At 36.0% G+C, this 17,656-nt stretch overlaps 1 protein-coding gene across 4 annotated transcripts in view; it reads left to right on the top strand.

Moving 5' to 3' along the window:
* The window catches only part of CTBP1 (C-terminal binding protein 1), a 248,124-nt gene that overhangs the window by 36,999 nt on the left and 193,469 nt on the right, over nucleotides 1-17,656 (top strand). For 3 of the 4 annotated variants that reach the window (XM_074865540.1, XM_074865541.1, XM_074865539.1), the window contains exon 2: nucleotides 16,553-16,713. In XM_074865540.1, coding sequence (XP_074721641.1) covers nucleotides 16,656-16,713 — 58 coding nt within the window. In that variant the 5' untranslated portion in view covers nucleotides 16,553-16,655. Of the gene's footprint in view, nucleotides 1-16,552; nucleotides 16,714-17,656 lie in introns of those variants that run through there. The other variant, XM_074865546.1, reaches the window with a different exon arrangement.

The raw sequence follows: 17,656 nt of genomic DNA, 5'->3' as shown, positions 1-17,656 counted from the left end.
CATTAATTCTGTATTCATTATTTAAGTCTTTCTATTAAGGGATGCAGTACCTCAAATGTTCACATATTTCCATAATGGTTGTCCAGGTGTATTTATAGGTTAATGCCTAGTTTATAACTGCACTGCCTAGTACTGAAGAGATTAATAATTGTTCTTCAAATCATTTCTGGAAGCTATATTTCTGTTCCTGAAAACAAACTTGGTTGAAAAATTAAGCTTTTAAGGGGAGTTGCTAACAGAAGGAAAACAATACTGTAAGTAGTACAAATTGAGTACTGACATGAAAAGCAGGCATAGAAGTTCTTTGCTTTTGTTTTTAGTTACTTTAGTTTCTGTCCCATCTTTGAGTAGCAGGTATAAATCTAGAAACAATACATTTGAATGAACATTTGAATCAACTGGTCTAATGTCAAAATTAGAATGTCTCTGGAGTTAAATAACCAATAAGTTTTTTTAAAAGTGCCCACTGCATAAACCCAGTAGGAAATTTCTAATGAAGACCTTTTATACACACACACACACACACACATATATAAAAATATAAAACTAGGTTATTTTAGATTAACACATTAACAGCTGATCAGTAATAAATACCTTCAGCCTGCATTTATATCATGGCAAGCATAAGGTGAGTTAATCAAGAATCTTATTTCCATTACTTCTCAATTTTTAATTGACTATTCCATCGTTCAAGTCCTACTTTGTCAGTTTAGCTGCTTTTTAAAGTGATCTTTGATTGACACGTGACAATTATCCTTATTACTGTCTGGTATCATCCACAAGCAGGATGTGTGCACAAGCAGGATGTGATCTGAGCAAAGGCAGTGTGTAAAAATGGAATAGGAATATTTTATAATGCAATTAAATATTAACCTTTTTTCACTTTGTATGTAGTACCTTTATTATATGCATCTTATGCAGTCTTACTGGCAAATAGGATTTTAAAAAGCAATTTATTGTTTAAAAATGATCAATTTTGGCATGTGGGCATAATTTTTTACAGTTAAGAGATAATTATCCATCCTTCCATTATCTTCAGATAACTTCTGTTTCTGCAATACTCAGGTACAAAGAGTATTACTTCTAAAAATATTATATAAAGGTAGAGAATAACTACATAGCGTTATTTTAAAAAGTTTTACTTCATCACAAACCCCTTTGTTTTGCATAGAGTATTTGTTACATTTGATGGAAGTCCAGTTTAAAAGGGATTAAAATCGATTATTTTTTGAAAATGTAAAATTTTAAGTTCACAGCATTTTCTTTAATTTTCACATGTGGTATTAAATAATTATTGCTATTGATGTTCACTTAGGTCTGATAGTAACATGTAGCATATGGAAATAAATATTGGTGCAAAATGCTTTGTTTTTTTAATCATCCAGGAAGTTGAGTACCGAAAGTTTACAGTTAATTTGTTTTGAATGAAATGTTAAAATATCAATAGTTGCTATTGTTCTTGAGAGCTGAAAAGATGCATTTAGTTTAATATCTATTTAATTTTGATGGAATGACAATTGAGAAGGAAGTTTCTTTGTAATTGAGATGCCTGACAATAGTTCTTTTAATTGGTTTTAGTCATGGCTTTTAGTGTATAATAGGGGTCAGATATTGATCTCAGTAAAATAAAACTTTCAATGGGGATCATTAAATCATTTATTCTGTGCTGGCATCAGTGTAAGATATTACTTAACTTGTCATTGTTCTAGCCAAAATTTCCTTTGAAATCATTTACTGCTCTATGGGATTTTTAACTGTGCTAATTAATATGATTATTGGTTACTTCCTAGTAATTAAATATCTAGGACGACTTTTGGGATCTCATGCCTTTGTCTGTTAATCTGTCATTTACAGTAATAATATCCAAGATGTCAGTATCAATTCAACCTTTATAGACTCACTATTATTAATTTATGCCATAGCTATTTCAGTCCCTAGGATATGCAGTAAAAAGTATCCTAACTCTTGCGATCAAAAATGGCATATTGGATCTATAGGCACCCATTTTTTTCAGGATTATAGGATGATTTGTTGTTTCTTAATTTTCTGTTGTTTGTTTCTACATTGTCAAATTTGTTATTTTTAATAAGCAATAGAATATTAAGAACTAGAATGGAATGAGCAATTTGCTTGTGGAGCAGCGGCAGGTGCTTTGCTGCTTTCGGAACCTGTTGTGTTTCTGCCATGTACTTCTCCAGCCTAACACCCTGGGGCAAACAGAGCCCGTTACCAATGGCAGTCTGACGTCAAAGCTAAAAGCAAAGAAACAGTGATTTTATGCATTACCAAGTTTGACCAGTATAAATTCTAGAATTGCACAGATTGCTTATGTTGTGACATTAGATAACTGCTTGTACATAGGTCAAAATCAAAATGAAATGCATCAAGGATTTATTTTAAAATCAGACATTTTAAAAAACTTGATTGTTGTACTTATAAAAATGTTTTCTTTAGACTGCCAATAAGTGTAACTTCTAAATGAACTGAAGTACTTCTTGAGGCTTAATTTAAAAGGTCTGAGGTTGCTATGTTTGCCTTATACAGAAGTCAGATATCCCTAATATTTAAAAGTAAAGCAGTGCTCCACAGTATTTCAGAGTGGTGTTTGGGTCTTTAGTTGTTGTAAAGTAAACACATTATAAAAGTTAGTAGAATTCCAAGCTTAGTATTTCCATTTCCTTCAAATGCATCTTCTGGCTACTGTTAAATCTATAATTGCATAGTAATACTTGAAAATCTTGTACTCACGTAAAATCTAATTTCTTTCTATTATTATATCTTAAATTTAAAAATATATTATCAGAGTTGATTGCTGCCTAGTTGTATATTTTTCAGGGTGTGTACATCTAATGGAAAGTGAAAGTATTTAGTTGTAAATTTTTTTTCTTTCTAAACTATGTTAATACTTTTAGAGTTTATAAATTCCCATCATATAATTGCCAACCCTTATGTGTTCTTGCATATAGATTTCAAAGCCTCAGAGACCAAACTGATGCTTTGGGGAGGGAGGAAGCTTTAGCTTCAAGGTGTTTGAGGAATTGCTGCCAGTGGTAACTGATGGTGAAGTGTTCTTGTCATCAGTGCAAATGTAGACTAGTTCAGAGGAAGTGGTTTGGGGGAATGTATTTCCACACAGAGGACATGGCAATGGAAAGAAAATACCAAGGACGTGGGTAAGAGAGGGATTCTTTTGTTGTTGTGTGGCTACTACTTGCCATTTGATTCTCCTCAGTTATAGGATAATTTGGATATCATTCAGGATGATCTTTGATTTAATGAACAAGTGTACTGAACTTCATCTCTTTCACGCATTTCACTTTTCCTTAGCTGATTCCAGTGCAATAATCTGTTTGTGTGTAGCCCATTTAAGTGTTATGTATTTTTAAAGTCTGTGGCGTGGCAATCCTTGAACTCTTATTGGGAGAATTCCCAAGTCAGGGCGTGGGAGAGCGTCACAGGGACATTTCTCTGGGTGGCCTAGAGCTGCTCTGAGCAGCTTGGGGCAGCTTGTGGTGGAGATGAAGTTAAAGAAGCTCAGATGTTCTGTTTTCCGCTTCAAGAGGGAAGCGGAGATACAGAAATCCAGCACTGGCACACAGGGAGGCAGCCCCTATCTGGAGAAGGACAAACTCAGCTTTGCAGCAATACAAACGATGAGTGAACTCCCAACAAGCTCCAGTCTGTGGTGGAGAAAGACTGATTCTGGGTATCTCCTCTGCAAAGCAGAAGTAGCTGCCTCTTGTCACCCCTCCTCTGACTTTCTTTCCAAACCCCAAGTGTGCCCTCTGGAAGAAAGAGGCTGAGCACCTGAGATCTGAGCACCTGAGATCTGAGCATCTTAAACTCTAAGATATATCCGCATGTGAGGTGAAATGAATAGGGTTGAGCTTTTCTGCACTTGCACACTGCCAGTATTTACTACAGGCAAGATCTGGATCTTATTAAAACAACTGGGAGCAGAGGTTTTTTTCAGCCTGGAATTTTATTTATCAGCCAGAATGGAAATTCTTGCACAAATGGAGAGCAAGCTTTGTAAAATCTTTAGCCATGCGTTTTCTAATTTTTTTAGCTCGATGGGCATTTTATAGTGAAATAATAGTTCAAAATTAAGGTCCTTAATTAACAAGTAAAGAACTGACCCAATGCCAGCAACAACTGAATCACTAATATTTTAGGCCATCTGTTGTAGAATTGTCAGATAATTCAGAATTTGACATTTCACTCCCTTTATACAGATAATTTTCATCTAGATCTTGACACAGAGAAGCTAACAATCTCAATCCAGATATGCATCACTGTCAGATAAAGAAGCATATGATGTACTTTTGGTCTATTTTAAGACTTGGTTTTTCAGAGGACAGTTTTTAATTTGTTTTTTGAACTGTAGTATATTTGCAAATATACTTGTCTTGGAGTGTTGAACTCCTGATGTTATTTATTCAAGTAAAAGACATTTACATTTTCAAATCTAATTATGTATAGGGAGAGCTGTTCTTCAATTATATTGAAAATATTCAGGAAAAAGTTGCAGAGTCTTAATCTTCTGTGGGCAGTCTTTGAACTACTTCTGGAGATACAATACCAGCAGTTAAAGCAAGGTTAACATTCACCTATCCTTGATAGAAATTAGTGCCCCAGTTCCCATGTTTTTTCATATATACAGATTTCATAACTATTAAGTTAAATATAGTTTTACCTGGTTTACAATTCCTTTATGTACAATAAATGAAAACGTAAAGATCATAGTGTTTATCATGAGACCACGAGAGGTACTGTGCATTCTTGGTTCTTTACATATGAAAATCCTATTGTCGTCATGTTGTAGACCACTGCTTGCTTTTGGTTTAAGTCTGTTTGTTTTAAGAGGGTTTTAAAAACAAAGACTTATTTTGTTGGCTGCTTGCTTTGTTTGTTGTCTCAGTGAAAAATAGTAATCGATCAAAATACAGATAGAGTTGTGATCAGGTGAATAAAAAGTGGCAGAGGCATGTGAGCAGTTACACTGAAGATGGATTGGAAACAAGAAGCTTAATAATATCAATGGTGAGAAACATGTTATTTTATGAAATTATTATTGCATAAAATTCCATAGATGTTATGCTAGAATAGTGATCAACAATTTTGCAAACTAAATCCATTAGTAATAAAACAATACATCATTTATTCCTTTCTTTTGGGGAGACATTCCCGAATGTCTGCCTTTTAGAAGAGGCATTTTTTTGGAAGTGCATCAGGTTTCAGCAGCTCAACTAACTGAAAAACAAAGTTATAGCTGCATATATTTGTAAACCTTTTGTTTGTTGCTTACAGTTAAGGATACTTTGTTACTGACCTCTTAATTGCAGCAAATAGATGGTGAGAAAGTGAGGCAATCTGTCTAATGTTTCTTTATGAAATGCCTGTAAAAATGTACTGGCTGCTTCTGATAAAAGATGAAAAGAAAATTCAAATTTTGGTGATATTGCTACTCTTGACATTGTAGGATTTATTGACAGTTATTTCACTTGCTTCTAGCAGAATATTTCAGTGAAAGGCTTTGAGGACCAAGCCTCTATTCTGATGTTTTTATGTTTTATTTAAAGTTCTTTTTTTGAGTTAGGAATCTTACAGGATTTTTTTGGCATTGCTGCAGTTCTAACCGTACTCCAGATGAGGTTTAGTAGAGTTGCTGCTGCTCTCTTCAGCCATGGATTCCTGTTACAACGCTCTTCACGCTTGGTCTGGTGGCTGTTGACCTCTTACGTATTGGAGTTGCTCATGCTATTTTGGCCCAAATGACAGTTCATGAAAGTTCTCTATAAAGGGATGGCAGATACTCTTCCCCACATAGAACGGGTCAGCACTTCATGCAACGTAGAATATATTTTCAGAGTTAGAAAGTAATTTTTTCCTTCTTCCTGTAGAGCATTACTATTAATTACTGTACAGACTGGGGAGGAAAATACTTTTTCTTAGTAAAAGTGCAATATTAGCATCTACTAGTGTTTGTTTTAGAAGGAGCATTGGGATTGTCTCCTCTGAAGTTTGTTTTGAATTAGGTATTTAGAGGAGCCACTTTTAGTTTTTATCTCCTTTGTTTTCTGAAGACAGGACTATTATTTGGCTATTTAGGTTCTAATACTAAGCTTTGAAACAGTTCTGAGTATTTTAGTGGAGTTGCTAATGATGTGAAAGTGAAGAAGAGGCCATCAGTAACCACTTCTGAATCACTTCCATACAGGCTTCCATATTTAAAAGGAGAACCAGAGTTTCACTCAGATCTTATGTCTACTTACAGAGAACTGAGTTGATAATCCAGACAGTCTGCTGGGCTTTGGAGTTTTGTTTTCCTAGCAGTGTGGCTAAAACCCATGAAGGAGCAAGGAAGAGTGAGCAATAACCCGTGGAGAGTTCAGGAGTCATCTCGAGGAGGAGGTGAGGAAGTTGTAGTGAGGAGAAGAGTGGACAGCAAGTATCATGAAGTTCCAAAAGTAAGGAAAATGTGAAATACGAGGGTTTCCCAGCTATGGAAGCAGATTCCAAGGGCAGGTTTTTTGCACAGTGATCCCTGCAGATCTTCTGATGAGCACCCTTCAAGTAGTATTTGTGGTGTAGTTGGCCTGCAGAAGAGTTACAAACAACTTGGATTACTGGTAATCAAAAGTAGCACAGTGAATCTTTCACAGAAGAAATCTGTGCTTTTGCTCCTGGATGCAATACTGGAAAACTCTGGGGTTTTTTTTCTCCAGGTATTCTGATTCCAGCCAACTATCATTCATTTGACATTACTGGAGGAGCTCATAGTACACCAGAAATCCATGGGAAGTTCATCTGATTTATGTAAATTTTTATCTAGACCTTTTTAAAAGTCAGCATTAAGGCAGAATGTGCCTCGAAAAGCAGCATAGGGTCCTAACTACTGAGGGACCTGCTGTGACGGGTGGTGAGTGGATGTCTCCTCTTGTTCTCAGTGACTGTGGCATTCTCATAGGCAAGAAATATCATCCTTCACTAAAATGGTTCAAGAGTTTCTTCAAGAAGCATATTCAGTATGTAGTGACACAGTATGCCACCACCACATCTCTTCTACGAAGAGTTCTATGAGGAATAATCCTCACTTCAGTTATAATCATCTGCCTGATAACTGGTTAGAAGGTTTGAGGATATGAATGGCTTGGGTGCTGGGTGTAATGTGCAGTGCTACTTCTCTTGGCTCGCATCCTTGGCTTTCATCCAGAATTAAGGAACACATTTCTTGAAAAAATGCAAACTACTTTGTCCATGTCTAGCTTTCAGTCTTTTTACATATTTTTTTAAAGTCTCTATTTAGTTTTTGAGAGCATATTATATTCAGGGCTTTGGCCTTATCTTCAAGATGTAACGTTATGAACTTAAGATAGTTTAAAACTTATAGATAAAAACTGCCCTCTTCAGTAACAGGATCATTCTAATTAATCAAGGAGAGCTAACCTTCAAGTTAATATGGGCTGGAAATTTTATTTCCTAGTGTAGTGTAGGACTGAAATGAATTTCCTTTAAAGACTCTTATGGTCTTATCGCTTTCCAGACCAGCTGCCAAGTGCACTTCTTTCTTGATCTTTCTTCTGTAACAAGATACAAAACAGCATATATGTTCAAATAAGGAAACTAAAAATAGCAGGCTGCACATACAGCTCTCTTCCCAGATATTGAGAGAGAATAAACTGTGAAAATTTATAGTTATATCAGTTATGTTGCAGAAGGATACTGAGATACTATGATGAATGTAGTTGCGCTAAACCCTTCTTGGAATAAAACAAAATAGCTTGTGCATTTGGACCACCTTACTATGCCAGCTTTTTGGTATATGTAATGTAGGGATCTTGGATCCTGACAGGAGCATGAAGAAGCTTTCTAAGATTTCTAACACATACCTAATGATTACCGTGTGTGAAAACATAATTGCCTGTTTGTCCCCTTCTGCAAATTTCAAAATTGTTTTACAGTAAAGATAAAGTAGTTTTGCATTGAAGTGCATCTCGAAAACGAGGCAAGCTGCTGCTCTGTGACATTTGAGAGCTCTTGAATGGGACTTTTGAATGTAGAGATAAAGAACACGATTCCCAAATTTTTAAGGTCTTTTCTCTTGAGAGGAATTACGTCTCACCACTCAGTGTGAACAGAAGAGGGGAAAATCCGCTTAAAAAAACTATACTCCCCATATATCTCTAAAAAGCAAAATTTGCAGAACTCTGTAGTGATGCAGCCTGTAGTGACTCTAGTTCTCTGCCTTCTCACTACTGAATAAAAGAAAAAACAGAGGAGCTTAAATGCTGAATATAGACAAAATGTAATCAATTTGGAAAATGAGTGGTGTATGCTAGTGTTGGTTATAATATATCATATACAGTTGTCAGTTTCAGATGCATGAGACTATTTAATTGTACTTTTAATTCTTTGTTTCCCCACACTTAATTGCATTAAAGGATACTATATCCTAGCCCCTAGCATTAATCTTCTACATAAGCAATTCCTGTAATTGTGATGGAGATTGCTTATAGAATTTAAAAAGGTATAAAAACGCTCTGTATTGCTGTGATTGAGATGGGAGTGTCATCGGCTGGAAATTTCTTAATAAAATGTCATGTTGGGAGATGTAGATTGACACCCAAATGTGGGGAAAAGAATTACCAATTAAACAATTTCTCTAGTCGAGTATGGAAGTTGTGATTGCAGGAAGATGGTCAGTGATGCCTTTGAGGCTAGATAGCTGTTTCCAGGAGCCCAACGGTGAGTGACCCACAGTGGGAAAAAATCTGGTAATTATACTTCTAGGTATTTTTGTACAGTTCAGCAGTATTCTCTGTTTTGCCAAGTAGGTATTCTAATAGCTTCTTTTTATAACTACAATTCACAGCACTTGCAAGCTGATTTTGATCTGTAAAATGTAACATTGTGTTGCGGATGTGCATCCATAGATTCCCCATCACTGGAATATGTTAAAACCACGTTTTTATAATCTTGTGCCGTAAAAATAAGTGTTTATGATTATCAAATTATTATACTACATTTTGGAAGACATTTTATTTTGTACTGAAGTAATTTGATTAAAAATATAGAATAGTTCAGAAAAGTTATTCAGAGTATTAAAAAATAGTGGTCAGAAACCCATAAGCTTTGTTTTAATGGCATGCTGACAAGGGGCATTCTTGACCTTATTTTGAACATTTTTATCAACAGGAAAAAAACCTTTCACTGATAAATATAGTAAAAACTGCTGATGTGATAAAAAAAAAAGGGAGATGGAAGTGCTGCAGAGCAATCAAGTTTGCTTTGATAAGCTGTACTCTATCAAATTGTGTTCAAATTTTAGGTCTTAAATACAGAATGAGAGACTGTCAGCTGTACCACAGGGCAGAGAACCCCATCCTAAAAAGAAGTGGCTCTGCACCGGTGATGAATAAACTGCTGAACCAAGTGCAAAGTCTCTTCATCTTAGGAGTGGTCCCAGAATGTATGTGAGGACTGTGAAGGAGAGCGGTAAAGGTGGTTCTGCATTGGACATCGGTGTAACTGCTCCTGCAAGGCTTTGTCTTGTCTAGCACTCACAGACCAGTACATGCTCTTGAATTTAAGGATGCAAAGTTTTGACACAATTTAGGATCAGAAATGTGACTTTCTAGGAGAGTATCAAGGAGCTTGGTCTTTTCTGCAACTAGATCAAGAGGTGGCTTGGTGGTACCTAAGAGGTACCTGTGCAAAGAACATCAGGGAGTTCTTCCATCTGCCAGGCAAAGATGTCAGAAAATCTGATGACTGGAAGTTTAAGTTAAACTGACAATTAAAGAAAACCAGCCAGTAGTAAAGGACACTTGTTTCTGGAAGAGCTTACCATGTGCTATGGTGGAGTCTATGGCACTGGCAGTTTTTTAATAATAATAATAATAATTTTCTAGATGTCTCTTCCAACTTATATTGGAGAGACTCAGTTTGATTATTCCATCAGTATCTTTTAGGCATAATAGTACTAACTCGTTTCAGTTTTATTTTGCATTAGGATGTTTTTTGTGCATCTCTGTGACCTGTGGACCTCACTTTCGGCATGGCTGGATCAGTCCGTTTTGTAGTGTATCTCTGCATTTCCTAAGCATGTAAGGTGTGCGCATGTGTCAGAAGGGACTGCAGGTCCATCTGTCCTGTGTCCTGTCTCCAAGAGCGGCCGCTAGTGGATGCTTAAGGAAAATATCGTGTTTGTTCTGCTCTTGCTCTTCATGAAGCATCTCCTTCCATGGCAACTGTTGGATGCTGAGCTAAATGGACGTTTGGTCAGTGTAACATAGTGCAGCGGTTGCTGTGTATGAGAACAAAGCAAGCACACACTGACATTTTTCTTGCCTTTGGTATTTACCAGCTTATGGATTTTTGACCTGGGTTAGCATTGTGGCCATTATTATCAGTGACCACCGATAGGTTTTTCATAAATTTCTCTAATTCCTTTTAAGAACCACTTGGTTTCAGCATCCACAGTATCTGTGACACCAGACTTTACAGTTTAATTACATACTCCATGACAAAGCTTCCTGTTGTTTTTAATATTCTGGATTACTCTTTCACTGTGTGCTCCATAGACATTGAATTGAGACATGGTGCATATTTTATATTCGTTGTATTCCCCACAGTCATGTATTCTTCAGGCCAGGGAGTACCAGCACATTTCTTTTTCCCTTTTTCAGCAAGCTATTCTGTGCCTTGGACCTACTTACTGCTTGTCCTGGCACTTTTTCTAGTTCTCCATCTTTTTGAGATTTAGGTAATACCATTATAATGTTTGGGGGTTTAGTCCTTTTCTGAATAGTATCTAACATTCTTTTTGGCATCTAATTCAGCAATTGCTTCACTTCTGTGATTAATTTATTGATCTTGAAGCTCCCTATACAGTTTCTCTTAGACTGTACTGACATCTAATGGTAAGGCAAAGTGGCTTAACCACGCTTAATGGCAAGATAAATTGTCTGACAGGCAAATATAATTATATATTCTTAATTCAGTATGAATTTTTGTAAGGCAAGATGGAATAACTTCAATTTTTGCACAGAAAGTCTGACCTAATACTTTTTTTCCTGGCAATTAAACTCATTTTGTTCTGCTCTTTGCGCCACACTTATTTTTAGATGTAGTTTAAATCTTTGCAAGAGTTTTTCTGAATACAGTGAAAGAGATGTGATGGTTTTATACTGCAGAAGTTTTTAGTATAAGTCACAGTATCTCCAGGAAAGGATAGCAGCCTGAAATAAAATGTAAGAACAAATGCTTCCCTGCCAAACTTCCAAATAGAATTTTCCAGTGTTGTTGCAGCAGTCCTACTATTTCTGCATTTTGAGGAAACGTGCAAACAAAAGTCTTTGTCCTCTTTTTCTCATCCTCCTATTTGAGGTTCCTCTATATTTTTAATTGGGCATTTTTCAAACTCCTGGTGATGAGTGCTTTTGAATAACACTTTTGAACTTTAGAAAGAAAAAAGGAGTTCAGATATTAATCTTAAAGTCATATTCTATGTTTAGGTGTAGTACACTGTGTAACCTAGTATCACCTAGGTTCCATTATGAACCACCATTCCTCTGATCCAAATTTTTTGTTTTCTACAGAACCAATACTGCTGCTACTGACACTAGAAATGTTCCAACCACAAATTGTAGAGCTTTTTCAAGTAGAGTGTTTTTCTATTACATCATCAACTTTGTTTTTCCCTTTCTCAGAGTTAGAGCCCATCTCTTGCCATAGTCTCAGAAAGTTGACTTCTTTACTATGTAAATGCACCTTTGTTTTTATTTGAATGTTAATTTCTCGTAGTGTTTTTACATGTCATTTTACTTTCTGCTGTTTATCAACTTGATACTATCCTCTCTTTTCCCAAACACAAGATACTTTGTTTCGTACTACAGAAATATTTTGAAATTTAGATAATTTTCTGTTTCTCAGTAATAACTTTTTTGCAATCTAAGTTGTCTTCAGCATATGTCGTAGCCTCTTCTTTTCCCAGAAAAGGGGAAAGCTTGAAACTTAACTTCTAAGGGACGTCAATAATTGTTATAGAGTGAGTAGTTCTTATTTGTGGCTTGTGCCTTGAGTTAGTTTTGCAGAAAAGCTTACTACTTCATGTTTGGGAAGAGTGAAGTCCATAAAATGGATTTCAGAATTTCAGAGCATATGGTTTAAATTTGTACTTTGGTGCTCTGCTTTTAGCTGCGTGAGCTGGGGAACCAGTTGTGGCACAGAATATCTCAATGCTAGGAATATTTGACATCCAGCCATGAGGCTCATGTGCATCAAAAAAAACCCCAAACTGTTTTGTTTCTCACCTGTTCAGGTAAACAAATGTGAGGTAAGGGGTTCGCTTTGGTGGTCATACAGTTGCAACTGTAGTCATTGCAGAAGGCATCCTTCTGCTCCGTGAGCAACTTCAGTTGCCCTGAGCATACCATCCAGCTCACTGATAACTGTGACTGTTCTACCATGAAATCTTAGGTGTGGTTGATTTGGATATAAAAAAGAAATATTTTATGATGAGGGTGGTGAGGCAATGGAACAGTTGCCTGGAGAAGTTGTGGATACTCCATCATTAGAAGCGTTCAAGGTCAGGTTGGATGGAGCTTTGAGCAACCTAATCTAGTGAAAGATGTCCCTGCCCATGGCAGGAGGGTTGGACTAGATGATCTGTTTACTATCTGAAACAAACAGTTACTGTGGAATATATAATTATTTAGGATAATTAAAATATTTATAACAAGAGGAACAACATTTTCATTATGTTTACTTATTGCTTCCAGGGCTGTGCGAAATGGCCATTTCAAGGGTTGTGAGGTGTCATGGAAGATAGAGAGCTTAGTGGTTGGGTGGGAGGGAAGAGAAGCAAAGTATTAGTCTTGGGTTGTCATGGAAACTTATTTAATTTTTGAAGTCATCAAAAACTGATGGCAATGGAATATGGAATATAAACATACTTACAATTTTTCTTACAATAGCCTTCTATTATACTTTTTGAAAGTCAATAATAGAAAAAAAATAGTTCAGTAACTCAATGTAGTTTTAGACCAAGGAGCATATATTAGAATGGTTAAATGAAATGAAGGTTTAGATTCCCAAGGGTAACATGAAACTTCATGACCTTATTCTTGATGTGTTAATGATCTATCAGTCTGTTCTGTGAATTTCATTTCGGTTTTGGATTTCTTACGCTTCATCATCTGATTTGGTATAGCCTACAAATACTTTCATGCAGTGGAAGCTGACAGTGAGGCAAAGGTTCCTAGATGTACAGGTAAAAGTCTGTGCTCAGAAGAGTTTATACTCTGAATCTTTTTGTGAGTGGGATAACTAATCTGAGGTGATCCATGATACACTTTACAATTTTTCTGTTATACTTTCCCCACCTGTTCAGTTAGTGGAAATATGATCTGGTCCACACAAAATTCTCCCGATAGACTGATGCAAAGGAAATGGTCCTGCAATGCATGCTGCAACCGTTTGGGTTTGAGGGGAGTTCTTCCCTAATAATGTGGAGTTTGTCTCAACCTACAAGTATGTGTATAATGAGCCTATTGGTTTGCCTTTTTAAAAAAACTTTCTTAGTTTGATTCCTTTTCATCCTCTTTCTCTGGAGAGAAGATTGTGGAGTTTGAATAGGCCCTCAAATCTTCTCACAGCTTATGTTTACCCTTTACTCCATTACTAGTGTTAACAGTTTTGAAAACTCTAATCAAAATTGACTTATTTACTTATCATTCCTGTTTTAGTGTGTAGGATTTGCTCACTCTCCTATAAAATGTTGGAGATTCCCTTTTCCTTTTATCTTGAAGTCTCAAAGAGCAAAGCTTTTCCTTTCTCAAGAAAGAGCTGAATGCTCCAGACTGCAATACCCAGAGGCATATTCTCTTTAAAAATATTCACAAACACTGGAATTGTCTGCTTATCTGAAAGAAAAAACTCCAGTATTGTTTTCAACAGTGTATATTTTAATCTAAAATTTGTGCTGCTCAAAAGTGTTCTGTACATTGATGCTATCTCAGATGGCTTTGTAGCTAATACTTGACGTATGACAAGCAGTATATATTCTTAAATCACTTGGATTCTCACTTTATCTTAAAATATTGAACTACAGAAGTCTGATCTTAAATACTGTTTGGTATTTTGTGTTCTGATTTTTAATTCATTACGCAGTGTGCTTGTATTTTTAGTGAATTTCTCAAATACAATTATTCATGTTGTGGTCTAGTAATTGCAGTAACTAATGCTCCCATAATTATAAGGCTTTTGTTTTGCTGGGAAGTGCTTCCCATATCATCATCTTCTCTTTGTGTTAGAACATGAAGTGTAATAAAAGTGTGTGAGGGTTAAATTTAGAACTGTGTTAACATGTTCATTTAATTTTTTTTCTCGAAAATGTTTTTTTGAAACATGACAATTTACGATGAATAAAAATAGTTTTAAAACAATGTTTAAAAGAAAAACCTACTTGATTTAAATGGTACGCTTTGAAGCTACTGTAGACAGATAGAAAACATCTGGAGACACTTTCAGTGGTAGGTCAATAGTTACAGATGGTCTGTTTTTTACAGCTGTCATCCAGCTTTGTATGTAGAATGACTACAGTGGAAAAATCTTTTGCTGAATGAATAAACAAAACAGCACAAGGACGCCAGCAGGCATATATGTTTCTACAAGACGGGAAATTAAATAAGCTATAAAAATTTAAACCGAGACTAGTATTTAAAATGTTCATTATATTCTGGTTTCTGTTACTTATCCTCTAGATCTTTGTATATGACTATCGAAGGAAGTAGATTATAAAACAGACGTGGTAAGCAAATAAATTAAAGACTAGTTTAGGACTGATCCTCTACACAAGCTTGGGGTGTTGACTTAAGCAAAGGCAGGTGGCTGTATAGCTAGCTTTTAAGGTTTTAAAATGTGTGTCAGATTTGATATAATGCTTGTGCAGTCTTATAACAGAGCCGCATTCAATATTGAAGAATGTTGTATTTTGTAACAATAATCAATGTTGGGAAATATAATAGAAAATTTCTAAAATGGCAACATTTTTTTTTTTAAAGAGAAAAAACTGGGCTTCTGCATTCTTCATGAATTTTTCTTCTCCCATTCATGATGGTATGTTATATTCAGCTAGAATCAGACATTATGCGAAACAGCAGAAGAATCTTGAATTTGAAGATGAAGAAAAAGAGGCGTGGAGGGAAAGTCAAGACGAGGATGAGGCTGAATCAAGTCTTAAAAGCATGATGAATATTACACATTAACTCCATTTTAAAAATAAAATATACAGAAAGAAAGGAACTTCATTAAAAGTTGAAATACACCAAGCAGGATAGTGCTGGCAAAGATACCTATTTTAATGCAAATGTGGTATCAAGAACTGCTTGATATTCAAAGTATTTTTCTTTATCATTTCACTCAGAGTGCGTGAATCTTCCTAATATGTTGATAAAATGTACCTGTGTTTGGTTTTAGAAAAGTTTAGCCTCTAGAAAGAAACAAGCAGATTTCTAGGTTCAGTCACTTGGAAGGCCATTTAATGCTATCCACTGATGTTGAAAAGCTGTTGGGCAAGAATAAAAAGAAACAGGGAGGTGGAATATTTGGCTGGTTTTAATGTGCACTGTGCTTGTCATACAGTGTTTGCTGAGTTTGTTTCTCAAATTCTACTGAGATATTTAAAGGTGGATAACAGTGGTGCTCTGATTATGCTTTTTAGAGGATCCGTATACTTAGTTGTAGCCTGTCCGTTTGCTCATGTGCATTTTATAATCTACTGCTATGATTAGGTTCTTGTGAGGGATTTTTCTTCTCTCTCTCCCCATCCCCCTTCCTGCTTCTCAGTGGTTTGGCTTAAAATGCAGACTGCTTGTTGCAATACCCTTATGCTGTCTTGCCCAGCTACACGGTATCTGAAAAGTGCTTAGTTGTATTTGCTGCCAAAGAGCTTGCCTAGTCATGCATAAACCTGCTTTAAATGCCATTTGGTTGATATAGATGTTGGCGCTCTGTGTTGTTACTGTGATGCATTTCCTTGGGTCTGTGCCCCTTGAATTGTTTCCTTCAACTTCCAAGTGTCAAACTCTGGTTTACTTTATCATCGAAAGCTTAAAAGTTAAGAATGAAAAGAGTATTTTCTCTTGCTGCGAGCGTTACAATGCAAAAGTGTGGCTTTCCAGTTTCATTCCAGGTGGACACATTTCTGTCATTTTATGGGACTGATGTACCTGTGCCTGCCCAAGATACCTTCTTTAGCTGGCGGTGTGTTTGGTGAAAGGGTGAAAAAGTATTTGAGTGTCAAAAGGCAGAAAACAGCAACTGTCTTGGAGCATTTCTTACACTGGCTTGTTTGAACTGTGCTGTGTGCTTTGCATTTCTATGTGTTTAGAAGGCAGTTTGTTGTGAAATACCAGGTTACCTAATACGATTTAAGAACTTTATGTGTTTTCTTAGTTGTTTAAATTAGATATAGATCATCTTTCTGGAAAGAGGGAGAGAAAAAAAAAATCTGTATTTTCAAGTTTGTTTATCTTTCTTTTCACAGGTAAAAATAACTTTATAAAAGACAGTAAGCATTTCTGACTTGTGGCTGGCTTGAGAAGACCATCACCAAGCTGTGTGGAGACGTTCTTTGAGCTTCCACTCTTATGTCTCTAATGGATAAACACAAAGTGAAGCGGCAACGTCTGGATCGTATATTTGAAGGTTAGACGTTTCAATTTCTAATGTTAACTGCGTCAGTTTCATGGATTACTGATACTTCTGGAGACTGGAACTCTTTTCTTTTGGTCATTCAGGGTATTTTTAATTGAGTTGCAGTTCCTGTTGGGATTATATTAACTGTGTACAAAAGCTGGCTTTGTGTGAAAACAGATCTAGACCAATAAAAGCAACTAGTGTGTGAACTCTGTACTATTCTACAGTTAAGTTTGCTTTCAACTTAGTACTTTACACTATTCTACCCAAACATTGTGAAAGATTGCAGTTTATATAAAGTAGCAATCACAAAAGGATAGGATGACTGCATAACACCCTCTAGGGCCTTTCTCTACAGGCTTGCTTTATATAGGTTGATTTGACAGTGTGTATCTGATCCTAGGAAGGAAGTAGAAAATGAAACACAAAAAAAATATCCCAGAATACCCCCAAACTTTAATGAGTATTAATAAAAATGGCCTGGATTTTAGTGAAAGGTGTGTAATCAATTGGGTCAGTCATTTTACCTTGAGTCACAAATGACTGAGTTGTCTATTTTTTGTTCATTTGTTTTTAGAGTTGGTGTATTCTTTTTTCATTTACTTTTAGAGTTGGTGTGGAAGGAGGTCATGGGATAAGGCATACTATTTTTAAGAGTATGCACTAATGATTGTGCTAAATGAATTTTTATATTAAAATGTTAGCTTCTCCTTAAAAGGCAAGGGAATAGTTAATTTCTTTACTAACCTGTTTTGATATGACTAGGGAAACTGTACAGTCTTCTGGGCACATGGTCTCCACATCATGTCTAATACTGAAGCAGTGAACTGCAGTTGAAACATTTGCTCCTCCACACAGTGGTCTTGAGACTTTTTCCTAACAGCTGTGTTGGTGTAAGCAGTCCCTGGCAGCTGATTTCTGTCCTTCTTTTTTCCCTTCTTTGTGCCAATGT

This window comes from Strix uralensis, chromosome 4, assembly GCF_047716275.1.
Source record: "Strix uralensis isolate ZFMK-TIS-50842 chromosome 4, bStrUra1, whole genome shotgun sequence".
Lineage (NCBI taxonomy): Eukaryota > Metazoa > Chordata > Aves > Strigiformes > Strigidae > Strix > Strix uralensis.
The sequence above is the reverse complement of the archived record's forward strand: the minus strand, read 5'-3'. Positions and strand labels throughout refer to the sequence as shown.